This window comes from Candida tropicalis, assembly GCF_000006335.3.
Source record: "Candida tropicalis MYA-3404 genomic scaffold supercont3.3, whole genome shotgun sequence".
NCBI lineage: Eukaryota > Fungi > Ascomycota > Pichiomycetes > Serinales > Debaryomycetaceae > Candida > Candida tropicalis.
In genome coordinates, this window is record NW_003020055.1 from 1,355,377 (window position 1) to 1,382,140 (window position 26,764).

At 34.0% G+C, this 26,764-nt stretch overlaps 13 protein-coding genes across 13 annotated transcripts; 6 read left to right on the top strand and 7 right to left on the bottom strand. All coding sequences in view use genetic code 12, as the record gives it.

Moving 5' to 3' along the window:
* Positions 1 to 25: 25 nt before the first annotated feature.
* Positions 26 to 1,231, top strand: CTRG_02649 (uncharacterized protein; the record flags this gene model as incomplete). Its single annotated transcript, XM_002548306.1, has 1 exon — positions 26 to 1,231. The coding sequence occupies one exon, from the start codon at positions 26 to 28 to the stop codon at positions 1,229 to 1,231; it is 1,206 nt and encodes a 401-aa protein (XP_002548352.1).
* Positions 1,232 to 1,573: 342 nt separating this feature from the next.
* Positions 1,574 to 2,710, top strand: ARO2 (bifunctional chorismate synthase/riboflavin reductase [NAD(P)H]; the record flags this gene model as incomplete). Its single annotated transcript, XM_002548307.1, has 1 exon — positions 1,574 to 2,710. The coding sequence occupies one exon, from the start codon at positions 1,574 to 1,576 to the stop codon at positions 2,708 to 2,710; it is 1,137 nt and encodes a 378-aa protein (XP_002548353.1).
* A 183-nt stretch (positions 2,711 to 2,893) lies between these two features.
* CDC45 (DNA replication initiation factor) lies at positions 2,894 to 4,573 on the bottom strand (the record flags this gene model as incomplete). Its single annotated transcript, XM_002548308.1, has 1 exon — positions 2,894 to 4,573. The coding sequence occupies one exon, from the start codon at positions 4,571 to 4,573 to the stop codon at positions 2,894 to 2,896; it is 1,680 nt and encodes a 559-aa protein (XP_002548354.1).
* Positions 4,574 to 6,241: 1,668 nt separating this feature from the next.
* Positions 6,242 to 8,017, top strand: HGT14 (Hgt14p; the record flags this gene model as incomplete). The annotated part of the gene is made up of 1 exon (XM_002548309.1): positions 6,242 to 8,017. One exon carries the CDS (start codon positions 6,242 to 6,244, stop codon positions 8,015 to 8,017), a length of 1,776 nt encoding a protein of 591 aa, XP_002548355.1.
* An 871-nt stretch (positions 8,018 to 8,888) lies between these two features.
* CTRG_02653 (putative ATP-dependent RNA helicase) lies at positions 8,889 to 10,715 on the bottom strand (the record flags this gene model as incomplete). Its single annotated transcript, XM_002548310.1, has 1 exon — positions 8,889 to 10,715. The coding sequence occupies one exon, from the start codon at positions 10,713 to 10,715 to the stop codon at positions 8,889 to 8,891; it is 1,827 nt and encodes a 608-aa protein (XP_002548356.1).
* Positions 10,716 to 11,462: 747 nt separating this feature from the next.
* Positions 11,463 to 11,738, top strand: CTRG_02654 (mitochondrial 37S ribosomal protein uS19m; the record flags this gene model as incomplete). The annotated part of the gene is made up of 1 exon (XM_002548311.1): positions 11,463 to 11,738. One exon carries the CDS (start codon positions 11,463 to 11,465, stop codon positions 11,736 to 11,738), a length of 276 nt encoding a protein of 91 aa, XP_002548357.1.
* Positions 11,739 to 11,812: 74 nt separating this feature from the next.
* Positions 11,813 to 13,099, bottom strand: PTC6 (type 2C protein phosphatase; the record flags this gene model as incomplete). The annotated part of the gene is made up of 1 exon (XM_002548312.1): positions 11,813 to 13,099. The coding sequence occupies one exon, from the start codon at positions 13,097 to 13,099 to the stop codon at positions 11,813 to 11,815; it is 1,287 nt and encodes a 428-aa protein (XP_002548358.1).
* A 425-nt stretch (positions 13,100 to 13,524) lies between these two features.
* CTRG_02656 (LMBR1 domain-containing protein) lies at positions 13,525 to 15,384 on the bottom strand (the record flags this gene model as incomplete). The annotated part of the gene is made up of 1 exon (XM_002548313.1): positions 13,525 to 15,384. One exon carries the CDS (start codon positions 15,382 to 15,384, stop codon positions 13,525 to 13,527), a length of 1,860 nt encoding a protein of 619 aa, XP_002548359.1.
* A 660-nt stretch (positions 15,385 to 16,044) lies between these two features.
* CTRG_02657 (uncharacterized protein) lies at positions 16,045 to 17,934 on the top strand (the record flags this gene model as incomplete). The annotated part of the gene is made up of 1 exon (XM_002548314.1): positions 16,045 to 17,934. The coding sequence occupies one exon, from the start codon at positions 16,045 to 16,047 to the stop codon at positions 17,932 to 17,934; it is 1,890 nt and encodes a 629-aa protein (XP_002548360.1).
* Positions 17,935 to 17,992: 58 nt separating this feature from the next.
* Positions 17,993 to 19,165, bottom strand: CTRG_02658 (uncharacterized protein; the record flags this gene model as incomplete). Its single annotated transcript, XM_002548315.1, has 1 exon — positions 17,993 to 19,165. The coding sequence occupies one exon, from the start codon at positions 19,163 to 19,165 to the stop codon at positions 17,993 to 17,995; it is 1,173 nt and encodes a 390-aa protein (XP_002548361.1).
* An 892-nt stretch (positions 19,166 to 20,057) lies between these two features.
* On the bottom strand, positions 20,058 to 21,242 carry CTRG_02659 (uncharacterized protein; the record flags this gene model as incomplete). The annotated part of the gene is made up of 1 exon (XM_002548316.1): positions 20,058 to 21,242. One exon carries the CDS (start codon positions 21,240 to 21,242, stop codon positions 20,058 to 20,060), a length of 1,185 nt encoding a protein of 394 aa, XP_002548362.1.
* A 2,822-nt stretch (positions 21,243 to 24,064) lies between these two features.
* YHB5 (Yhb5p) lies at positions 24,065 to 25,237 on the top strand (the record flags this gene model as incomplete). The annotated part of the gene is made up of 1 exon (XM_002548317.1): positions 24,065 to 25,237. One exon carries the CDS (start codon positions 24,065 to 24,067, stop codon positions 25,235 to 25,237), a length of 1,173 nt encoding a protein of 390 aa, XP_002548363.1.
* A 389-nt stretch (positions 25,238 to 25,626) lies between these two features.
* On the bottom strand, positions 25,627 to 25,962 carry CTRG_02661 (uncharacterized protein; the record flags this gene model as incomplete). Its single annotated transcript, XM_002548318.1, has 1 exon — positions 25,627 to 25,962. The coding sequence occupies one exon, from the start codon at positions 25,960 to 25,962 to the stop codon at positions 25,627 to 25,629; it is 336 nt and encodes a 111-aa protein (XP_002548364.1).
* Positions 25,963 to 26,764: the final 802 nt, after the last annotated feature.

The following is a 26,764-nucleotide window of genomic DNA, read 5'->3' on the forward strand; positions in this document are numbered from 1 at the left end:
ATTGTAATCAATCACCATACCAATCATGTCTGCACCTGAACTCACCGAAATCAGATCACCTTTAGATCAAGAGAAGTTGAAGAAGTTCCTTGAAACTGTATCCCCATCGTCTAAGATTCATATTGGACACAATGCTTGTATCCCACAAAATTTCAAGCAAATTCAACAGTTTACTTTTGGTCAATCAAACCCTACGTATCTAATCACCGACACCAATGGAAAACGATTTGTTTTGAGAAGAAAGCCTTCCCCAAATTCAAAGTTGATTTCCAAACTGGCTCATGCAGTGGAAAGAGAATTTTTCATCTTAAATGCAATCAATATCTTGAATTCTGGTTCAGAACATATTGTTCCAGTTCCAAAAGTTCATGTTTTATGTGAAGATGAATCTGCCATTGGATATGTCTTCTATATAATGGACTACGTGAATGGTATTCAAATTAAGAACCCAAGTATGCCAGAAATTCCAGCGAAAGACCAGAAATATTACTGGGACTCTATTATCAAGACAATTGCCGCTATCCATTTATTGGATGCAGAGAAATTAATATCGTTGTTGCCTCCATTGCATTTCCCCCAATTCCAAGATGTTGCCAAATTAAAGACTACATCGTATTTTGCTCGTCAAGTCAAGACCTTAAATAACATTCACAAATTGCAGAGTCAACATGTTCCACCAATTCCCAACTTTGACACCATCACTTCATGGTTGTTGAAAAACGCACCACAAGATCCAGATAAATTGACCTTGATTCATGGAGATTTGAAAATTGACAATATTTTGTTTGACCCAGCCACAAAAACTGTATGTGGGGTTTTAGATTGGGAATTGACTACAATTGGGAACCCGCTTTTTGATTTGGCAAACTTTTTACAAGCATTTGAGTTTCCAAACAAGTTGAACCTCATGTTGTATTATCCACAGAAAACACAAATGGGTCGTGAAAACGAGGGTTCTGTCAAGTTTTTACATGAAAAGTTACAACAATACCAGACTTTAGTCACTTGGTCCAAGAAGAACCCAAGAAATAATCCAACTGATTTATGGGAAATCGGTCACACTTTTGGTTTGATCCGTCTCTGTGTTATTAGTCAAGGTATTGCTATGAGAGTCAAACAAGGTAACTCTTCCAATGCCTCCAGTGCTAAAGGATATGCCGCGATGTACCCATATTTGAGCGAGCTTGCCATGGGATACGTCACTAAAACGAAAAAGTCTTCTTCTTTGTAGGTCATAATATGTTTAGATTATTGTAATAGATAAAGTTTATATGATTTGCGTATCCATAACAAGCATCGAAAAGTATCAACATCTTCATGGCAGTATTACCATGGATGAATATTCTCTATGGTTTGACACACCGACAGTAAACAATAATATCAGGCGATATTTGGTGCACTTGTACGGGACTGAGGAAGAGAGAGAGAGAAAAAAAAAATTAGTCATTGCAGTGCCCGTTTTCGCGCATACACAAATTGTTACATTTGAGTTGAAAAATTTTCTGTGAACTCTTGTCTATACTTTTTTTTTTTTCAACTTTTTCATATCGTTAATTACAAACACAAATCAACCATGTCATCATTTGGTACATTATTCAAAGTTACAACTTACGGTGAATCTCATTGTAAATCAGTCGGATGTATAGTGGACGGATGTCCACCAGGATTGGCCTTGACTGAATCAGACATTCAACCTCAATTGACTCGTAGACGTCCAGGTCAAAGTAAATTGTCAACTCCAAGAGATGAAAAAGATTTAGTTGAAATCCAAAGTGGTACCGAAAATGGTGTAACTTTGGGATCTCCTATTGGAATGATTGTTAGAAACAAGGACCATCGTCCAGGTGATTATAGTGAAACTGATTTATATCCAAGACCAAGTCATGCTGATTGGACTTACATTCAAAAATATGGTACCAAGTCCAGCTCAGGGGGAGGTAGATCATCTGCAAGAGAAACCATTGGTAGAGTTGCTGCAGGTGCTATTGCTGAAAGAATCTTGACCAAAGTTAACAATGTTGAAATTGTTGCCTTTGTAAGTTCTATTGGTGAAGTTTCCATGAACAGATCTCCACAAGATGCTGAATTCCAAAAAATTTTGAACACAATTACTAGAGAAGAAGTTGACGGCGTTGGTCCAATCAGATGTCCTGATGCCAGAGTACGTGATGAAATGGTTAAAGTTATTGAAAAATACCGTGATGCCAAAGACTCGATTGGTGGTGTCGTTACCTGCGTCGTTAGAAACTGTCCAATTGGTATTGGTGAACCATGTTTCGATAAATTAGAAGCTAAATTAGCCCATGCTATGTTATCCTTGCCAGCTACTAAAGGGTTTGAATTTGGTTCTGGTTTTGAAGGAACAAAGATCCCAGGGTCCAAGCACAATGATCCATTCTATTACGATGAAAACTTTGGTAGATTGAAGACCAAGACCAACAACAGTGGTGGTATCCAAGGTGGTATTTCAAATGGTGAAAACATTTACTTTTCTGTTGCATTCAAATCTGCTGCCACCATCAGTCAGGAACAAGAAACTTCCACTTATGACGGTAAAGAAGGTGTTTTGGCCGCAAGAGGTAGACATGATCCAAGTGTTACTCCAAGAGCTGTTCCAATTGTTGAAGCTATGACTGCCTTGGTATTGTGTGATGAATTTATGATCCAACAATCTAGAACCTCTACCAGATTATTGGTTCAAGACAAATAGACAAAATGAAAGAGAAGTGTAAAGGACTGACGTGTGTATATTAGATCTTCATGTTCGTTACCCAAACTATATATATATATATATTATCTCTCTAAATTCGTTCCTTAATAGATATTATCCATTATGACGTTTGCTTCATTTGTAGTAATACATTTTTTTTTATTATAGCATGAGCCTATGTATCTATAAATTGAAAGTTAACTGTTCTAAAAATGGAGCCAAATCTTCTTTTTTGATCTCAACCAAGGACGCTTCAAAGAAATCTTTCTTCATCTGTGCTCCAGATATTTTGGAGAATGCATTGTTTGTACCTGTGCCCAATACAAAGTACGTGTTTGGCAATTCGGCCGCAACAATCAATGGTTTTTGGGACAATTGTTTCAAGTACTCCATTAGTCGGCTCGATAATTTAATTAAAATTACAGGGTTACCAAAACTCAGATGTGCTGCTTCATCCTTGAGAATACAAAGACGGTAAACTTTCAAATTCTTTATCAACTTTTGGTCCAAAATATACTTGATAGTTTGGAACAACATTTTTTGCACTAGTTTAGCTGCTAATATCCCCTTTTCTAAACTAGCATTATTTGCAATACCAAATGAACTAACAGAATCAAAAGCAGCCCAAAAGTTCCTTATATAACTGGCTTCTCTATTTTGTATTTCTCGCCTTATCTTCTCGTCTTCGTCTTCAAGATCATCCAGGTCGTTACCGCCTGTGGCTACACCTGTCTCCAATAATGCAGTCAAGGCAACTGCCACATCCATCGATATCACCCCACTTTTGTAGAATATGTCAACCACTGGAAGGTCTGGTAAATACTTTTTCAATAATGCTGGTAGTTTATTTTTAATAGGTACATCAAGGTACTGCCATTGCTGTTTGGCAGCAACAATGGGGATACCCATCTTTGCAAGAATCTGGTTAATTCTTTTATCACCATCTATCCAATTGTATAGTAATGCCTCGTATAATGATGAATGTCGCAATAATGGAAGATATACAGCCTTTTCCAAGGTGATGCCCGACTCTTCAGACAATCTTCGTACTTCGTCAACAAAAATTGAACAATCATGCCCACTTGAACCAATAATGGCCAACCACAAGTTTTCCAGATTGATTTCCCCAATAGCACTAACGAGCCCATAAACACTGATTGAGCACGCAGATACAACTGAAGATGATTGGTTGTAATATGCCTGTATCTTGTCTTCGTTTGATGACCTTGTTTGCTTTCTAAGCATACGAGCTTCCGAAGCCTGTTCATTTTCTTCATCAACATCAGTGTCTTCTCTTTCAGAATCCGAATCTGAGTCATCGTCTTCATCGCCCATTTCCACTAGTATTTTGTATGCGTCCTTTTCGTTCTGCAAGTTTCCGTCGACATACCCGTTATCAAAACAGATAACCATTGCAGACCCAAACAAATTGTCCAAATTCCAGGGTCTATGGCCGTCAATAACATAAAACTTTCTAGTTAGGGAATAATTGTCCTGTCTGATTGCATCTAAATCATTGTCATCCGGTTTGTCTAGAAGATCATTATCTCCAAGAAACTCCTCTGGGTTCAAGTCAAAAAAGCCTTCTAAATCCAACATGGCTCCACACCCAATGAGAATAATATTGCTGACATCAGAATCAAGTTTATCATAATGACTCTTCAAATCGGAGTATCCTGTTACGGGAATTAATTGGTACTGGATTAATTCCTTTCTCAATAACAAACTCCAAATCTTGGCAGCACACAATGCATCAACATCCAAACATGAAACAAAAAGTACCAATTTACAGGTAGAATGTGATAATGAAGATCGCTTTATATCTTGAAACGCCTTTGCATATTGATTCGGCGTTATATACATGGTTGACAAATGTCGGTGTTGTGTGTGTGTTCTGATGGTATTAAGCTTTTACAATTACTTTTTTTTTTTTCTCTGAAAGAAAATTTCTCGCGTTGGTGATGTTGCACGTAAATGGTACTTTTGTTAGCAAGAAACAGTCAATGAAGAAAAAAAAAAAAAAAAAAAGAAAAAATTGGTTCCACGCGTGCGCGACACACGCGTTGCTATTGGGAAGAAATGAAACACTACATCATACTCTCTGGCGAATAATCATTTGGCAGTGAAGAGATAATCAGGTATCTTTGATGCATATGATATGATGTCGGTTTTAAAAAGATATCTCTTGTATTAGTACAATGCAATAATAAGAGAATGTATGGGCCGAATACGTTTGAAACGACTACAATAAGCACTACCTTCTATGACTATATAGTGCTTTTTTCTTTCTTTCCTTTTTTCGCAACTAGTATAATCGTTGAAGCATTTCCGTATCCATAAACGTTTTTTAAAGGTTGGTGGTGACTATATATACAATCGAAAAGAAAAAAGAAAAGAAGAATTCGGTTCCAAAAAAAAAAAAAAAAAATTCGCAGTCACTCATATCGGAAGTCATTAAGGATCCCCCACGATATGTGGCAAGGTATCCCCCAATATTCCCCAGATTCAAATTTTGGGGGATACCTCATGTGTATAGATCTGATATTTCCCTTGCATTCTATTGTTCATTATATGATCTTTGTAATCACACGTCATTGCCCCACATTTTTGCCCCACATTATGGTTGATTATAATCATTTGATATGTTCTACTACATAGTTGATTCAGATCTCTATTTATTTTTCTATCAGCCATTCGATTTGTACATAAATAATTGGTGTGTGCAACTATTTAGGTTCTGCCCCTTTCTCATTGCATCCCTTGTTTTTCCGAAGTTAATCCGGTGCGCACAGCATAGACCCATGATCAGGCAACACACGGCAGTAAGAGCCAGGTACATAAGTTGTTTAGCAGTTAAGCGTATAACATCTCCTCCTTCTGTAGTCAATTAACTAGTGTGAATGTGAGTGTGTGTTGCTATCCCCATGGTATGGTTAGTAGTGGGCCGTAATTACTATATTGATCCCCCACGTTTCCCCAAGGTGTTGGGGGATCCCTAGATCTCTAGATCTCGAGTAGCGAAAAAAAAAAAAATAAACTCACACTGAGACATCCCATCTTTAATTGAACATCCTCAAGTCTCGCCGCGCAGTATGAATATTCTATGCCATTGGCTGTAAAGTACTTACACTGTTGTGTAGATAAAGTAGCTTATATTTATGAAGAAATATGGCTATATATTCTCAGCCGAACATGGACGAGAACTCAACACCCTCTGGGGTACTGTACTTTAATAACAAAGAGCAAACCAGGAAAAACCTTATTACACAAATTCTCCGAATCCAGTGAGAAAACAATGATGCTAATTTTTTTTTTCTTTTTTTCTTCTTCACCTTTTTGTAATTTGTTGGTTCTGAGAATAACCTTTCCTAAAAAAAAAAAACTACTCCCCCAAATCCTTAATTACATCTATATCCACCAGGCTGTTGTTTCTTCTCAAATTTGTATAAATAGAGATCTGGATCTCTTCATTTTTACATCGTCATTCATTTTGATTTGTTCATCATCAAGATACAAAGCACTTTCATTATAATGTCCGATGAAAAACATTTGAACTCCTACGATTCTACTCCAAAGACCAACTCAATGCTGTCGATCAGCTCCCAACCTTCAGATGAAATCGTTACATCTAATAAAGAGAAACCAAAATGGTACAAGAGATTTAAGATGAAGAATATGTTTGAAAAAATTGAAGATAGACCAACCCCACCACAAGTTTACAACTACAGAATCTATATGACTGCTATCATGGCTTCTGCTGCCGCCATTATTATTGGATATGATGGTGGTTTTATTGGTGGTACTGTTGCTTTAGATTCTTTTAAACAAGAGTTTGGTCTTGATGATTCTGCCCATTCAAGTTTTATCATTTCTAATGTCATTTCTGTTTTCCATGCCGGTTGTTTTTTCGGTGCATTATTTTCCTACCCATTTTCATTTTATCTTGGAAGACGTATTCCATTAATTATCGCTGCCGTCTTAATTACAGCTGGTTCTGCTATTATGTTGGCTGCTTCATCTAGTGTTGGATTGGGTCCAATTTATGCTGGTAGAGTTATGGCGGGTGTTGCCGTTGGATTCTCTACAAATTTGACTGTGGTTTACATTTCAGAAATTGCTCCTCCAGCAATCAGAGGTCAGTTAACTAGTAGTTATGAAATCGGTTGGAGAGTCGGTGATTTAGTTGGGTTCTGGATTAATTACGGTGTTGATTCACATATTCCAGATGGTAAAAAACAATGGTTTATTCCTTTTGCAATTCAATTAATTCCAAGTGGTTTGTTTTTACTCGGCAGTATTTTCATGAAAGAATCTCCAAGATGGTTGATGCAAGTTGGTAGAGATGATGAAGCCATTAAAAACTTGACTTGGTTCAGACAATTACCAGAAGATGATGAATACATAATCTACGAAGTTAATCAAGTTAAACAATCCATTGAAGAACAAAAACAAAAAGTCGGATTGGGAATCTTGGATCCATTCTACGAAGTTTTTTTCAACAATAAACTTGTCTTGCGTCGTTTATTGATCACCATGACCATCTACGTTGTTTGTAACTTTTTGGGTATCCAATCTATCAACTACTACTCCCCTGTCATTTTCAAGAGTTTAGGTATTAAAGGTACTAATGCATCTTTGTTTTCGACTGGTATGTTTGGTATTGTCAAATTTGGTTGTACATTCATTTATATCTTGTTTATTGTTGACACCATTGGAAGAAGAAAAGCATTCATGGCCTCATCTGCTGTTTGTTCTATTTGTTTCTGGTATATTGGTGCTTATTTGAAACTTAATGATCCAACTAAACCAGGTGTTGATGCTGGTCCAGGTGGTAAAGCTGCCATTGGTATGATGTATATTTGGATTGCTTCATTCATTTTAGCTTGGTCTGGTGGTCCATTTGTGGTTGGTAGTGAAGTTTTTGATCAAAACATTAGGTCATTTGTTCAAGCTATTAATGCAGCAATGTCCTGGGTTCCAATCTTTATCATGTCCAGATTCACTACTAATATGATCCGTACTATGCAATATGGTATTTACTTCTTCTTTGCTGCATTGGCTGTCTGTACCATCCCATTCATCTTTTTCTGTTTGCCAGAAACCAAAGGGATTGCATTGGAAGATATGGATAGATTATTCAGTCCAGATTTGCCAGCCTGGAGAGCTAACAAAGTTGTTATGTCTGAAGTCCAACATGAAACTGAAGAAATTTTCCAAGAAAACCACGAAGAAGGTTTATTCACTACTGCTGACAACAAACCAAAAACAGAAAATGTTGAAGATATTTTAGTTAAAGAAAGTGTATAGAGGACACTTGGGTTCATTATGTTTGGTTTTAGTTTCTATTTTACTTAAGTTTTAATTTTTTTTTTTTCACCATTATTATTATCATTATTGTGATTCATTCTTTAGTTTTTAGTTAAACGTTAATAAATATATTCTGAACACTAATTTCAACGATTGTCAAAACAAATTGTATGAGTCATCTATATAATTACACATTGAACAGTTATACTGATTATACGAAGTTCTACCCATACGGCAGTAAACCATATGAATTGCGTTTCTCTCCCCCTCCTCCCCCTTTGCTATCAATTTCAATTTAGGTGGGTGCGAAATTGCGGACAATAAAAACAAAACAAAAATTAATTAGTCATCCATAGCCAAACAAGAAAAAGAATCACAATGCAGTTGCTGGTTTTTGTTTACGAGTTTTCAATACACCATGAGCCAATTATACAATGGGATTAAAAAAAAAAAAGACATAGGATGAGGAAAAGAAGGAGGTGAATAATAGATGAAGAATTGGGGGGTATATAAACCCAGAAGAAGTTCGTTCTAATCAAATATTTAAATTTTAGAGAACACTAATCTTATTCACAATCAATATAATGACATCATTAAAGAAAACAGATTCTTATGCTGAGTCAACTAAATCAACCAATTCTACAATTGCTTCTATAAAATCAAAGACTAAAAGTCTAGGTGCTAAGCTTAAGGGAAAATCACTGGATAAGAACAAGACGAATTCTAATCACGTTCATGCCATGGCAACTATATGGGCCTTGAAAAGTTAAGTCTTCATGCTAATGCTGGTTCATTTTTTTTATTATTATTATTATAATTCGAAGGATTTTATATACACCATTGATTCAATATATACGTATCCATGCTTTATCTATCCTTTAACTTGTTGTTGTAATTGTTGTAATGACCATTGGTATGCTTCTTCATCAGAATCAGAAATCAAGTCATTAACAGGCAAGTCAATATTTTCAACCTCTCCTTTTCTACTGACATCTTTGATTAATGTAGTAAACCAACTATTTTCACCTTTACCAAAACAGAAACTGTACGCGTACCCAACTTGATTAGCTCTTGCTGTTCTACCCACTCTGTGAACGTATTCTCTAGACGAGTTTGGCAAATCGTAATTGATCACATCTGTAATAGATGTCAAATCAATACCTCTTGCAATTAAATCTGTTGCAATCAAGATATTGATACCTTGTGAACTAAATTGTTTCAAAATCTTGGTACGAACAGCAGTTCTGTTGTTTGTTGAATTTATGAAGGAGACATTAATATCAATAGATAACTTCTTAAACAATATAGTCAATAATTCAGCAAGTCTAATCGATGACTCGTTCGATTTGGTGAAAATAAGAACATTTGACAATTTACCCTTGGAAATTAAGAAACGAGCCAAGATTAAAGGTTTCAATGAATTCTTGGCTACACCCAAATGGATCTTATATTCAGATAATGTGTTAGGAACAGTAAATATTTCATTAACCAATTGTTTCGAGTCATTGACAATAATCAATCTAGGTTTGAAAAATTTTAAGCTGGAAAGTTTACCAGCATCAGTAGTTAAAGTAGCGGAAAAGACCATTTTTTGTACTGGTAATCTCCATTCTTCACTAATATTGATTGCAGAGTTCATACGATCCAACAATATCTGAGACCAATTTTGGAAACTTTGATTCAACAATCTATCAGCTTCATCAATGACCAAATATTGCAAACTCGATAATGAAATGGAATCACCAATCAAATGTTCCACAAGTCGCCCAGGAGTACTAACAATAATATCAGGAATCGAATTTTTCAATAGTTGTTTTTCATCATTAATAGATATATCATTCTTTAACGCCATTACCTGCAAATTAGTACCACTGGATAATTGTAAAAATGTTGCTTTGACTTGATTGATTAATGGCTTAGTAGGAACTAATATAATTGCTCTAACTCTTGGGACTACTCGTTTATGTAGACTCTCGATAATTGGAATCAGATATGCTAAAGTTTTACCGGAACCTGTTGAAGCATTTACAAGGATATCACCAAATGGATCTGGCATTAACTTATGAGCTTTGATTTCAGGAATCATCATGTCTAAAACACTAACTTGAACAGCAAATGCAGATGAAAACCCCATGTTTTCTAAATTGTTAATCATGAATGGTGACAATTGAAATTCATTGAATGGTTTAGTATCACTAGGAGAAATGTATTGAGGTTCTGTTAACCAATCTAAATTCTTCATATGGGTTGACATTGAAGAAAGTTTTCTATCTCTAGGCAATTCAGGTTGTGGTAATGGTGCAAGATCTTGCGTTTCTATGGTTTCTTCCTTTTGTTCTTTAGTCTCTTCTGGATCTTCCTCGGTAGTGCCAGTTGTTGACTGTTTAAACTTGTTAAATATAGATTTATGTCTCCTGATATAATCAGGGTCTTGCTCTTTGGAGTTATTTAATGTTGAAGAGTCATCAATATCCATATTGTCTTCATCTTGTTTGTTTTCCTCTTCATCACTTCCCTCATCTGATGAACTTTCTTCTGAAGATTCATCACTTGAACTTTCATCATGACTTAGTTTTCTCTTTCTAGTATGTGAATCTTTAGAGTTATTCAATTTATTTTGAGGCTCGTTTTCCTCATCTGGATCGTATCGTTGACTAAACATTGGTTGGGGTGGTGAAGATGACTTTACTGTACTCATCTGAATCAAATCTGTTTTTATATTTTTTTTTTCTGTTTTGCTTTACTCATCTGGTGGGGACAAAAATCATCAGCATTTGGTAGCACCAGTAATACGAAGATGTTCTTGGGAAAACGATGATTATTTCAATTCCAATGCTATTTGGTGGGTGCTATCATTTAACAAAGAACTATTTAAAGAACTTAGATGATTGATTTATCACGGTTTATGAATTCAATTACAACTTTCAGAGAGAGAGAGAGATAGAAGCATTGGCAGAGACAGCTGTAATTTCCAAAAATACCACAAGAATTTTCCGAGAACACATACATTCACGGTAAACAAATCATTAAAACTGGGAACGACTCGATAAAAATAATCTCATGTGTACCAATCATGTTATCAGCTGTTTCATTCCTGAATAAACTAGAAGTACCATTGTAAATGGACTGCATATAATGATCTTATACATATGTCTCCAATAAACACCAAGATCTGAAACATCTCACAATAAATATCTTTTCTTCATCCTTGATATGTATCTCAGTATGAATGGTATATCTTACAAATCATGGTATTTATGAAAATCTATCACTTTCTTTTATAACGTGGTAATATCATGGACTTGCATCAACGAGCGCTCCAACAATTCACCAAATCAAACAAGACAAAAAAAAAAAATACTTGCAAGATAAAGAGAGAAAACAGTAAAGAAAAATTTTCATTCCTTTAACATTTGCATTTCCTATTTCAACTAACACACATACCATGTTGCCAACTGTAACAAGATTAGGTGCACGTTCTGTATGGAAAGGTCCACATATTGTTCCATTACCTATTGCCAAAGCCATTCAAAATAAGACAGCTATTAGAACAAATGCCAGAAATAGTACTATTATTCCACAATTTGTTGGCTTGAAATTTGAAATACATAATGGTAAAGAATACGTCGAGGTGGAAATAACTGATGATATGGTGGGATCAAAGTTAGGTGAATTTGCTCCAACTAGAAAGAGATTCATGTATAAATACTCCAAGAATTAGAATATATTTAACCCTTGTATATATATAAAAAATAAAATTTATTGTATATTTTAATCTAAATAATGAGAAAATACTTATCTACCACCTCTTGGATTATAATCATCAAGTCTTGCTTGTCTTAGTTCTCCTGTTCTATCGATAGTTGGCCAGTTGCCCCAACCGTTTAATCTAATCACCATGCATGTGGCATTATCATCACCACCAACATACTCCACAAATTTGATAATTTCTTGAGCACACCATTGGGGAGTAGCAAAAGTTTGACCTCGCAAATTGACATTTGTCATAACAATATCTGCAATCTCTTGATCAGTCAATACGTTGGTTACCCCATCACTACACAATACAATAAAACTTTCATCTCCTCCTAATCCACCAATGGTATGTTTTTGGATTTCTTCTGGTGTTAAAAACTCCAGTATTGCTGCCAGGTCCCCAATAATATATTGATTGAAATCAGGTTCAGCAGTGACACCAACATCTTTATAGTCAACATCACCAAAAGCACGTGTATTGGCCAAAGAAATGAATCTTTCTTCCCCAAATGAGTCTGTCATAAAAAAATTGGCAGCATACTTTCTTAATCTTTGAGCTTCCATAGGGTTCAGGGGATGATGATCTGTCGTTAATTGGTGGGATATCCCCTCTTTGTCAACCAAAATAGCTCGTGTGTCTCCGACATGTGCGATACTTAATCTCGATATTGTATGTCTATTGAAGAAATAATTTTCAAAAAAAGGTTGAAATGTTCCTGGTTTGGAATATATTGTTTCAATCAATGCTGAAGTACATGTAGACCCTGATTTCTGTTCTTGACTGAAAAATTTGTAATCTGCATCCAAGTAACTCAATGGCACTCGTACTGATAAGTCATCACCGGGGAAATTCTTCAATTCTAGTTTCTGTTTCTTCCAATTTTCAACACTTTTCTCTCGATGTTTATACCAACGCTTCCAGTATCCACCAATATTCTTGGCATATGTCTTGAATAATTCTTCACGTTTGGATTTATCTTCTACCAAATGGCCCAGATCTTCAATTATACCAGATAAGTTGTCGGCCATGTAGGATGAACATTGTGCTCCGCCATGTCCATCATAAATTGTAAAAGCAAATACTTGAGAATCATTAATATTAAGCAAATTCCCACTGAAATTGTCTTCATTGGATAACCGACGAAGACGATTTGTGCAATGTCCTAAATGCGAGGGGCTCTTTAATATTGGCACTCTAAGTTTACCAATCTTGGAAGGACTTGACGAAAACCTATTGGTTACTGCCATTGCTGTAAAAGTAACTGTGTTTGACACATGACGAACTTGGAATGTTGTAGGGGAATGTGGTTTGAGTCTGATTAGCATTGAAGCAATTCAATTGTATATGATTTGTGAATATGTTGATTGGTCGCTAATGGTGTCAAAAAATAAAAAATGTGTATGATAACAATGGCCGAAGAAGAAAAAGCAAAGAAGGAAGAAAAAAAAATCTAATTTGTTTTGCTTCGATTTCCAGTGAGACAAAGATAAACACTCAATCAATCGATCACCCCCTCAATTAATTAATAAAAAATAGAACATTTAGTTTGAGTCGCAGAAAATGTGATTCTGTTTTATACGCCATTCCAGTCCCAGTCCCAGTCCCAGTTCCAGTCCCACAATAACCCCGGAGTTGGAGTAAAAGTTTTTTTTTCTCACTTCGGACATGTACTTTCTCTCTCTATTTCCGCCCCCACATACAAATATACATATTGCATACATTAAAATGACACAAGAAACTAGATACACATCTATAAAATCAAATTCTCTTCGTCATCTTCATCATCACCATTAGGATTGTCTCTATATGGTCTATTATTCGTGGCAGTGGTTGGGGTACCGTTTCTCCACCCATTAATCGAGTTTTTCAATGATGACCACAACCTATTGCCTGTGGATTCAGGTTCCACTACAGATCCGTTATAAATGACCGGTTCGGAATCGTCGTGATCTATCCTACCACTAGTCAAGGAATCATGGAATTCTCTTCTGTTTCTCTCGTAATTCATATTTGCCAAGTCTTCATGCGTGGTACTAGTGGTGGAATTGGTTAAATTGAAAGGACGTAATCGCAATTCACGACGAGATACTTCACGATTGACTATTCTTTTAGCCTCAGCGATATTGGAGAATCTTGGATCGTTGGCATTATCATCTTCGTCGTCATCAAAATTTGCCCATCCAATCTTTCTTTTGAGTTTATCATAGACATGGAACATGTTTAAAAACACTGGGATTAAAATCAACCTTGGGATCCAGTTATTCAACAAGTTAAATAACCCAGTAAGTTTTATTGATTGCCCATACCAAGTTTCAAAGATACAGCTTCTATCAACCGCAAGTGTAATAAAGTTATAACTCAAAGGAATAGCCATTCTCGCTGTGTACATGGTATACCAACAGGCCAGAACTGGATCGGAATTTCTAGGAACTAAATGATACATGTTGAAAATCTTCAATTGTGTCAAGGACGACAACGCAGCAAAGAGCATGTATGCAAAAAAGGCTGCTGCGAGTAAAAATTGAGCAGTACCGTTTTTGAAAGCACCACTGGTAAAAATACACACATTTAACAAAGAAAGTCTAGTGGAATGGAAAAACTCCGATTCTAAAATAATAAATGAAACCATTGCTAAAATAACAGCACCAACTCTATTGGCAACAGGTTTGATCCAATTTTTGAGTTCGTTGGTTCTTGGTTTTTCCAATTCAACAATTCTCAGAATCATTGAGTTGAATGCAGATTCGTATCCCACGTACTTGTGCAAGTTGTTGTTAAAACCCGATTGTAACTTGCTCATATATGTTGGTGTTACTTGATCTCTTTCAATGATTGTATTATCATGCATGTACTGTCTCTCGACTTGTTCTCTAATATCTTCTGGAATTTTGGAATACATTCCCAAGATCGTATCTCTAAATTCAAAGTCTTCTACTGCATCACTGGTGAAATTAAGTTTCAATCTCAATACTTGTAAAACATCATCTTTAAATGATACTTTAGTATCTTCCAAATCATCAGATAATCTTAGCAATCGCAAATAATTATGACGCAACTCACTGGCAGTTGATCCCTTGATCCAACAATTTCTTGGAATACTTATCATTCCATGTCCCATTAACCAGGTGGCCAAAATTAAAGAATAGATATGTGAAAGTGCAATCACCATCAACTTCAAATGGTTGAAACTTAATCCAGCTTCAAGCATTAAATAAAGAATCCCCAAAACAGATACACCCAACATCATTGCTTGAAATTTCAAGTTTTGTTTAAACGCATCCTGAATCTTCCCCATGGTACTACTATACCCAGATCTGTAAAATTCTTGCAACATTGGTAAAATAAACCATGTCAATGCAAACGTAATCCAATAATTCACTTTCCAGTTATTCAATATAACATTATCTGGTAAGCTGAGCCATAGATCACCCTCGGAAGTCTTTTGGGTCCAATCAATAGGCAATAAATAAACCAATGATAATGGGATGAAAACAGCCAACGTCAATGGAACCATTAGGTATGCTGGGTATTTAAAGACATTGATGTGATAATTAATTCCCGCAATAGATGATAGAAGAATTAATATGTAGATGATAACGGTTGCCCACATTGGAAACTGTTGTAAAATGAGTTTGTTTCTAATGGGAATTTATAAACAGGTTGGTTTTCTTTTTTTTTTGGTTCTCTCTTTTGTTTGTCCTAATAACAAACGGGAGAGACAATGAGATTGAAAATACTACCAAAAAAAAAAACAGCGCGTTTATGAAACTTGTACAGCTCAGATAACCGGGATTGCAACATAGTCATACTTAACTGTTGTTATCGATAGTAGCCCAGTAGCACTGACTATGTAAGTGTGTCAAAGATATCCAAAAACCGATTCTCTCAAAAGAAAACTGCAACGACTGTTCTTTTTTCTGACACTCCACACACAAGGGAGTCAAACCCGGGACAAAATCGTTCAAATCATGACCCTACAATTGACAATATAGTATTATTATCAGTCGGTACGGTTATCATTAATCAATCAAACGTGCTTGTTCATTGATTAATTGAAATGTACCTTTACGGTATAATTTGGTGGAGGTGTAAATCCCGCATGGGTATATCTCGGTTAACCGACATTCAGTGACTGGGGGAAGAAGAACCAGAGAAAAAAAAAATATAAGAAATGCAAATACCCTTGTTTTTCCTTTTCTTTTTCTGAAAACCCCTTAGAGGTAATAGTGACATTTACAGGAATTTCTAACCACATCAAAAGTAACTTAAAATGTCAACAATTGAAGACGAACAACTACAACATATTCAAGAAAACCAACCACAGCCAGAACAAGCTGGAGAAAATGAGGAACGGTCGGAAAATCAATTACTGGAGTCACCAGAGGAAGGTCCGGAGAAGGGATCAGTTGACGAATCAGCAGTAGTAAAAGTAGAAGAAGAAGAACCAAAATCAAAAGCAAAAAAAGCTAAAAAGAAATCAGTTGGATTTGCTCCACCTCCAGAAGAAGACCTTAAAGAACATCATAAGATCATTAAACAAAAGGAAGAAATGAGAGCTAAATCACATCCATTCCATAAGATTCCACCAGAATTAGCTTATTTGGAAAAAAGGAATCGTACCCTTGATCCAAAGCCTATTGACAAACCAGCACCACCACCATCAGCTCGTCCAAGTACAACTACTCCTGTATCATCTTATTTGCCTCCTTTAAGCAAATTGAAGTTTTTTGATATCAAGCATTTATCTGTACAAAATAGTGAAACTGAACTTCATTTCCAATATAGTCAAATTAATTTACCACCTTCTAATGATTCAATCATAGTTGATATGAAGTATGGTGGACTTAATAGCATTGATGTGGCCAAGATCCATCGTTACCGTTTGAATCTCAGTAATGTCAAAGTGGGTCTTGGATACGAATTTTCTGGGGTTGTCACTAATGTGGGGGCCAATTATACGTCTAAATTTGCTGAAGGTGATGTGGTTTATGGATTAGTTGAGGTTTCTTCAAGAAGAGGTGCATTGAGTAGTAGTCAGATTATTTATCCAAGTCGTGATGTTGTTATTAAAATCGATCAGGAAAAATTGGACAAACTCGATGAAATGAATATTGATATCACTAATATGGATTCTCATGAATCCTTTCAAGTTGGAGAAGATGCTGAAGATGATGGTGCATCTACCAATGATAGTCAGAACTCGACCGGGTCTGCAAAAGATGTTCCAGCATTGGCCAAATTGTGTTCTTTTCCTTTGCTTTATAATTGTGCCAAACAGCTTCTTAAATACTTAAAAATCAAAAACAATCAAGCAAATATATTGATAAACGGTGGTGATACAAATATTGGTTTAACTATAATTCAATTACTTTTAGGAAGCTACAACTTGGATTATTTGAATTTAATTGTTATTGTTAGAGATCATACTCAGGCACATATGGAGAAGCTTATTGAACAATTACAAGAGAAATTCAAAGATCCTGCTAGCATAAAGAGAGTTAGATGTATTAGTTTTGATTCAGTTAATGAAGAATTGGTTTTCCCTGCTGAAGTTGTCCTGACGACTTACAAAAAGAAGGACTTTTTTGCCAGTGAAGTAATTGATGCTCTATTGGTACCACAAGTTTCCCAAGAAAAGATCAATGAAAAGAATATCAATAGCTATAAATTAGACATGATAATTGATTTGATTGGGTGTAAGAAATTTTTCCAAACAACGTCGACAAAAATTGATACCATTGATTCTATTCATATGCCATTTAAGGATAACATTACTTGTTCTGTTGGTAAATTATTTAATGGTAATGTAAAAGAACCATTTTTGAAACGAATTTTGAAACCTAAATCATTTGGAAGTTGTTTAGTTTCTGGTTGTAATTTCTACATGGAGGAGCCAAGTTATGATAGTCATAGATTTATTGAAAGTACTACATTGTGGACAAATTCATGGGTAAGTAACTATTGGAGTACTTATAATTATTATGATATGAATGTATGGGGTCAACGCTGGAAGAGTGACTACACCGAAGAAGGTTTACAAATGGTTCTTGAAGGTAAATTAAAATTCAAAGTTGATGAATATACTGATTGGAAAAACTACAAACGAACTGATGTCAAAAAAAAAGATGCTAAAATCATTGTCAAAGTTGAAGATTTTTAAGAACGAAAATGTGTTTTTGTTCTTGTCTATATATATATATGTCTGTTTTGTATTGAATTTATACCTGTGGAGGTCCGAAATAATCTAATTTAATATTTATGTCTTTATCACTCAAATAATCTTTAATCATTGACATATAACTTCTAGGACCAATAACATAAACATCATGATCAGGTGTTATAAAATCCAAATCTTGAATTGTTAATGATCTTTTATAATAATAATTTCCAATTGGATCATTTGCAGAAGCTCTTGAAAAATATTCCCAAATTTCCAATTGTTCATTATATTCATTTTGATATTGTCTTAGAAGATTACCAAAAGCTCTTGATTCACTTGTTCTATTTGAATATAATAATTGAACTTTTTTCCCATCTATTAAAGCTCCTTCAAGAATAGGTAATAAACCAGTAATACCAATTCCACCAGCTAATAAAACAATTTTCTTTTTCATAGATTTTTCATAAGTAAATAATCCATTAGGTGGAGAAACAAATAATTCATTACCAATTTGTAAATTTTTATGTATATATGTAGATATTTTCCCACCTGGTATATATCTTATTGAAATTCTATATTGATTATTTTTAGGAAATTCAGAAATTGAATATTCTCTTGAAGTTTCTTTTAAATTTGGTAAATTCCATCTAATTGATAAATATTGACCTCTTTTAGGTATTGGTATTGAACAACCATCTTCAGGAGTGAAATAAATAGATTTAACATCTTGACATTCTTGTTCAATTTTAGTAATTATAAATTTTTTAAATCCTTGCCATGGTTTTTCTTTATAAAAAGTTGATTCTAAATCAATTAATAATTTAGCTAAATTTCCATAAGCTATAGTCCAAGCTTCAATAAATTCATTATTTGCAATGGTTGAAGGAATTAATTCTAACATTGATTCAATTAAACATCCGCCAGCTATAGGATATAAATTTGCAGGAACTTGTAATCCTACATGTTTAGATACAATTTTAGTAACAAATCCTAATAATGGAGTTAAATCTTGAATATTTTTAGCATATTGAATAACTGCAAATATAAGAACATTATGTTGTCTTTTTAATTTCATATGAGTCATATTAAAATATTGGGAATTTCCTTTTATAAATTTACTATAGAATTTTTCAATTAATATATCTCCACTATGTTCTAAAATTGGAACTGATCCAAGGATGATTTGGATCTGTTTTGGTGTGAGTTCTTTTGTTTCAAATAAATCTGTCATTATCAGTTGATATAATAATGTTAGAGTAGTGGAATCTACTTAGATATTCCATGACAAGCATGGATGTATATATATATATCACAGAATTGTGAGATTGTCTATTTCAGTTAAATGTTTAATGTTAATATACAATAGACTACTGGAATTTTTGTCCATATTAACAAACGGGTCAAGCTAGTATGTAATAATAAAAAAAAGAATGTTATCAAGAACTAATTTTCTAGTTTATAATACCAAATCAATATTATTCCTAAAGAAGAAATATTACAAAGGGTTCTCTTTCTCTCCACATATATTGGTCCCACAGATTGTGGCTCGTAAATTGCGTAATGCAAGGCGGAGAAAGACTGCTCAACAGCAGAATGAATACAGTTTCACAGCAATATTCTTCTTTTCAGATGCTAAACTGAATATATATGACAATGTATCAAGGCGTACTTATTTTGGAATTGTAAGAAGGATCGTTCTCTAGAGATGTATGAGGTCCCCCCCCCATTCCCTACCAACGTGGTAATTTGTATTGTGAAAACTAAGAAACCCAAAAAGCTACGTGTCTTGTTTCTTTTATTTGACATGGTGGCTTACATCATAACAATAGTCAATCACATGGAAGGGGTGTTTGTCTTGTAGTAGCTTAAGTGAAATGGTTTAGACTAAATTTCATAGACCCATCCCTATTAATGAAATTTCATTTTGTTTCGCAGACGTACACCGTGGAAGGAATGTTCCACATGCGTCCGTTGTAAGAAATTTCATTTTGTACGACTCATTATCAAAACTTCTATGCATTTGCATGATACAACAAATGACAAAAAATCAAACATAAATACATGCATAAACATTTCAAATATACTTCCTATATACTATATATATATATATATACTAATTTGCTCTAAACTTCTAATGGACCAAAGTATTCTAATTTGTAGTCTATTTTCTTACCTCCCAAATGTTCTTTAAGAGCTTTCATGTAACCTCTTGGTCCTAAAAGGTAAACATCATCTTCTGGAGTAATGAAATCTAAATCTTCTAAAGTCAAACCACGGTTGAAATGTTTTTCAATAGCACTAGATTCATCAACTTTAGCATCAGAGAAATATTCAATAACTTGGAATTTATCACCATATTTTTGTTTAAATTGTTTGAAAAGATCACCAAATGCTCTAGTTTCTGGAGCTCTATTGGAGTATAACAATTTAACATTTCTATCTTCTTCAAGACCAGCTTCAATAATAGAGACAAGTGGAGTAATACCAATACCACCAGCCAATAAAACCAAATTTTTCTTACTTGGTTCATAAACAAAATTACCATTTGGTGGGGCAACTTTTAAAATATCACCAACTTTCAAATTATTATGAATATAACCAGAAACTAAACCTTCTGGAACATGTCTAACGGAAATTCTAAGTTCATTAGCTTTTGGGAATTCAGAAATGGAATATTCTCTAGACATTTCAAATTCATGACCTGGTAATTGCCATCTGAAACAAACATATTGACCACGTTTTGGTAATGGAATTTTTGAACCATCAACAGGAGTGAAATAAACAGATTTAACATCAACAGATTCATCAATAATCTTGGTAACTTTAAAATCTTTGAAACCATTCCATGGTTCTTTAGCATATTCAGCAGCTTCGGCATCAATTAAAATTTTAGCCAAATTACCATAAGCAGTACCCCAAGCTTCTAAAAATTCCTTATTTGCAACTTCAGCTGGTAATAATTCAATCATGGTTTCAATCAAACAAGTACCAACGATTGGATAATGTTCAGCTTTAACTTGTAAACCAACATGTTTACTAACAATTTGTTGAACAAAAGAAGTTAATGGGGCTAAATCTTCAATGTTTTTGGCATAATTCAATAAAGCAAAAGCCAAAATTCTTGGTTGTCTTAAAAGTTTTTGATCAGTGATGTTAAAGAATGGTTTGACTTCATCGTAATTGGTCAACATACGGTTGTAGAATTTAGCAGTCAAAGTTTCACCAGCTTGTTCCAAGATTGGAACGGTATCTTTGATGATTTTAATTTGAGCAGGAGTAAGTTCTTTTACTTCGTATTCGACAGTCATTGTTTTCGTTATTTTGCTTGTAGGGGATATTTGTAGGAGATGTTGTTAATGATGAGATATAAGATATGGATGAGTTGGGAAATTGAAGGGATTATCGAATGGTATTTATATAATCACATTTTGAATTAAAGTATGAAAAATAAAATACAAAAGAGTGAACTATATTTCCGACGGGGGTTGATTACAAAAAATAATGCAACAGCGTGAAACTAGCATTGTACTGTGCATACAAATCTTCTGTCGATCGTATGTTTTTTTTTTTCACCTTTCTTTTTTCTTTTGTTTGTTAGATTGATTGATTGATTGATTGCCCTGTGCTTGAATTATTTCTGCTCTTCTTTGCAGGAAGAGGAAGAGTTGTATTGGTGGGGTATCAACCTCGTCGTTCCAGAGTAACCGTTATGGCTTTGCAATGCAAGCGATATGACCCGTTAGTTCAGAGTATGAGCTATAATTAAACACCTGCTTTTCTCTACACCTTATACTCTATTACAAAAATGACACATCAGATAATGCATTATAATTATTTAGCAGCGGGATCCAAATGCATTAGAGAAGATGACTCGGGAATACAAATAACAAGTGTCTTCGGAGTAGTTTAGTTAGTTGGAAACGTTAGGGTGTTTTCCGGTTTCAGGTCCGGTTTTGTCCAATGATGATGATTGAATTTATAAGACACCCTCAAAAAAAAAAATAGCATGTACGATGAAGGGAATAAGATTCTTATACCCGAAAAATTTTGCAGTCTCACCTTAAATGCCCTAGTTAAACTTATGAAGAGTATATTACCGACGGTTGAATGTCTGAGTAATGAAGTAGAATGAACGAGGTGTAAATATAATCATACGATTTACAACAAAATTGATATTCTGACTGAACTGTTGGTGGAGGGCATAGGGCGGAGGGTGGAGGGTGGAGTGCTTCATTGTTCTTGTATTGGTAGTTTTGTTTCATTCCTTGTCCCCACTCTTAATGAAACTTTCAGTGTGTCGATCTAAAGCAAGAAAAAGAAAAAGTTTAACAATAGAGTTCGTGTACTTGTGGCAAGAAAAAAGAAAAAGAAAAATCTTGTATGCGCCACAACGTGCTATGTAGTCACGTGACAAGCAAAAAAAATAAAAAGAAACTACTCTAAGATGTTTTTCGCCTTGTAGATTTAAAATTAAAAAAAAATTTAATTGAAAATTCCAACGAAATTTTAAACAAAATAATACTACAAAAATATTATTCAATAGATTGGAATCTATAAAATTATATAAATAATAATCATAATAATGCGGGATAACGTCAGGCATTCTTATAAAGATTTTATCTTTGTCATAATCCTAATGGTATAAATTTTGGGTGCAAAAAAAATAATAAACATGTTAGTTGTCGCCTTCAAAGTCCACCATAGGTCAAATGACAAGTTGTCCTTATCGATGAATATTCGGCTTGTATTGTAATTTAAGACAAAGCGGGTCTATATTGTAAATATATTGCTTTTGTCTAAAACGTTTCTCACAAAATTGGGGGGAGGGAGGCGGAAAAGGTAGAGGGCGGAACTACCCAAGGCTATAATTTTTTTTTTTAAAGAGAGCAAATACTTTATAGTAGTGCATAACGGTTGCTCAAATTAGTAAGACGTGTTATAAAATGTATGAATTCTATTTTTGTTTAACTGGATTGAGTTAAATTAATTGGATTTTGTGCAACAAGTTTTTGTTAAATTGCCTGCATTAAACGCAATGACAAAAATATTCAGCAAAGAGTAGACACTTTTTTCTATTTGTTTGTGTAGTGAAATTTGTCCCTCAATAAAAAAAAAAAAATAATACAAACCCATTGGGATGTCTATTTATTTCTATTTGAATAATAATAAGTATAGAAAACAACTAAACGGACCATATTTGAATGATGAATGGATTCATAAGATTTTTTCTGATTATCTTATCAAAAATTTTGATATTTCTTATCCATTTGCTTGACCTTTCTTCTCCCCCCATTATATTACATTACATTCCTCAAGAGAAACCATTACTCCAAGTAGTTTAGTTTAGTTTGATAACATTCCCTGCGAAAAATTAAATTTCATTTTATCGATGAGTAAGCCACAAAATCATCGTCAAATATTTCTTCATTTCCAACTATTGACTGGAGTGGAGAAGAGAGGAGGGGGGAGTGCCTTCTTTCAAGAATGCTTTATCTGATAGTTCAGTTATCAGCATATATATAACGTTAAGAAATACCATTAGCTTAACTTTAATGTAGTTAGTCTTTCATTGGTTCGCGTGAAAACCCTGTGTTTTATCTTTTTGTTATCACAAAAATAAGTGCACATTGTTTGGTTGAATTGTTCAATCCCACCACAGGAAGAGACAGCGTTATCAATTTGCTGTGTTAACAAACCGTCAAGAAAATACAAACTCTATGCAAATACTCATAATATATTGTACATGAAGCAAGAATAATGATGTAACTTATACCCAACGTTATCAACTGGTAGAATTATTATTACTCTAGGGGACATCAACGAGTAATTACACAAATCCCCCCAAACAATGATAAATAAATAAATCCGCTATGAAAGAAAAGAAAAAAAAATTTTTTTTTTTGTTCTCATTGGGTTAACCAAAGTTTCTAATCGAATTTAGCCGACTAAACTGTTAATGTAATTGAAATTTGAAAAAAGGGGGCAACACAATCCCTTCCCTTCCCTTCCATTCCATTCCATTCTTGATTTAAAGAAAGGGTTTCTCCAAAAATAAAATAAAATAAAACTATTCCATTACTTCTTCTTATTATTCTTTTTCTGTCACATACTTATCATCTAGCTACCTATCATGACTGTTGAAACTCAACCAATATCTCCAACTCAAATCCAAATGATCAAGGATTCTGTTCCTATTCTTGATCATGTACATGTCCAATTAGCAGAAAAATTCTATAAAAGATTATTTAAAAGATACCCTGAATTCAAGGTTTATTTCAATACTACTAATCAAAAATTACTTAGACAACCAAGAATCTTGATCCATACTCTTATTAAAGTTGCAGAAAATATTGATAATTTGTCTGGAATTCAAGAAGAATTTGAAAGAATAGCTTCTAAACATGTTGGTTTACAAGTTAGACCAGATCATTATCCAAAATTTGGTGATGTGTTAATTGATACCATCTGTGATTTATTCCCAAGAGAAATGGTTGATGATGAGTTTAGAGAAGCTTGGCAAATGGCTTATGATAAAATGGCAAGTATTTTGATTGGTTTGGAATCAGATGAATATTCCACAAAAGCTTGGTTTGGATTCAAAGAATTTCGTGTTACTAAATTACAAAGAGAATGTATTGAATCTATATCTTTTTATATTACTCCAGTTGATGGCAAACAAATCCCAAAACCAAAACGTGGGCAATATTTATGTATGAGATGGCAATTACCAGGACATGAAAATGAAATATCTAGAGTTTATTCCATATCTGAATATCCAAAGGGTAATGAATATAGATTTACTGTGAGATATATTCCTGGGGGTCAAATTTCTGGTCATATTCATAGTAATTTGAAAATTGGAGATATTGTTCATGTGGCGCCACCATGTGGTAGTTGTTATTATGAAAAGAGTCTGAAAGATTTGGTCATGTTGGCTGGAGGTAATGGAATTACTGCATTACTTTCAATGATTGAAGCAGGTTTAGAAGATGGAAGAAATGTTAAATTGTTATATTCCAATAGATCCCCAGATTCAAGATCATTTGGCCCAATGTTGAGGGAATATAAACGAATTTATCCTGATCAATTACAAATTGTTGAGTTTATTTCTCGTGCTCGTTATATTGATCCTATTGATCAATACAATAATAGATCCTTGACTCTTGAAGATTTGGACTTCATTACTCCAGAACATGATGTTTATCTTATTGGCCCAAGATCATATATGAAAATGGTTGAAGATTATTTAACTGAAAGAAATGTCAAAGTTAAATTGGATTATTTTGGACCTCAAGAAATTTGAAACATATTTTTACATTACATATTCAACATTAGATATATTTATTCATTTTAATTTTAGAGGTATATTAATATACATACACCTACCTATTCCGTTTAGCCTAATATTTCCCAATTTATTTATTACTAATCTCTGTTTTAAAATAATCACCTTCTCTTTTACTTTCCCTAATGTTCTTGATCAACAAAACCCTATATATATATATATATATATATACTCATATGCACATCGTTTAAGGAAAGTAATAGACATATAAACGGGGGTGGGATAAGGAGGAGGTGCATGTAATTGACGAACAAGACAGAGTGTCACATTAACCACATTTCTACTCTACTAGTACTCCTTTCTATTTAAATTCCGTGTATCAATCATATTCTACCTCCTTCTATGTATTACTGGTTATTCTTTTCTATGACGTCTACGATATTCTTGAAAATTTCAATATTGGAAACTGCAGATATACTATTCCCACTAATATTTAAAAATATAGGCACATCGAATTTCTTTGTCAACAATTGATTTAGCAGTTTAACTTGATCATTATTTGTCAGATTATGCAAATATGTAGAATAATTTGAAATCGTGTAAATATAATCCCCCATTTCTGGGTTTCCTTGTTGATTAATGTAGATTGTTATTGGTGCTTTCTTGTGAAATTTGTGATTATATGATACAACTATGGTGTAATCCAATCCATTTAGCGTAATTCCATCTATTATATGATTCATGATGGTATATAATCGTGTCTCTTTTATCCTCTGGTTGTCCAAATCATATTTATTGATAGTGGCCGCTGTTGCTGCTGCTGCTGTTTTTTTTTTCTTCGTTCGTTGGTTCGTTCGTTGGTTCGTTCGATTGTGCGTTCCTTCTTACTTACTTGTTGCTGCTGTCAAAAAAAGAGTGTCGTGCGTAAATGCAAGATTTTTTTTTGCTTTGTTTTGTTTTATTCGGTTTCTCGTTCGCAACACATTTTTTTCTTCTTTAGTTTGAGATTCTGGCGGGGTCGTGTAAAATGGACAGACATCAAACAACATCACGATACTTTTCATACGAAGTGAAGAAGAAGTAGTAGAAGAAGAAGAAGAAGAAGAAGAAACACACAAGTGTTGAATAATATACACAATATGAACAAAGTTAAAGAAGGAATGATTACACAGAAGGAAATTAAGGAAATTTACTCACATATGAAGACAACCTTCAACTTATTCTCTTTCTAAATTTGTTCTCTCCCTTTTTTTTAAAAAATATACCTTTCTCTTTAGTTATATCCCTTAACTTTATAAATACAGTGGTTGATTCACTAGAAATCAAATTTATTCAAGTATAAGAAAAAAGCATTACTTTCAGTTTTGGGGTACCAAATTCTTATATTCTGTGATTTCCATTTGTTACCAGAATTGACCAATTGAATAATAATAATAATCAAAAAAAAAGACAATTCATAACTCCTTGTCCTCCCCCCCTTGTTTATCCTTTCGTCGTATTGCGCTTATAGTGTCATTAAATACCTGTCGTACCTTTATTTTTGCT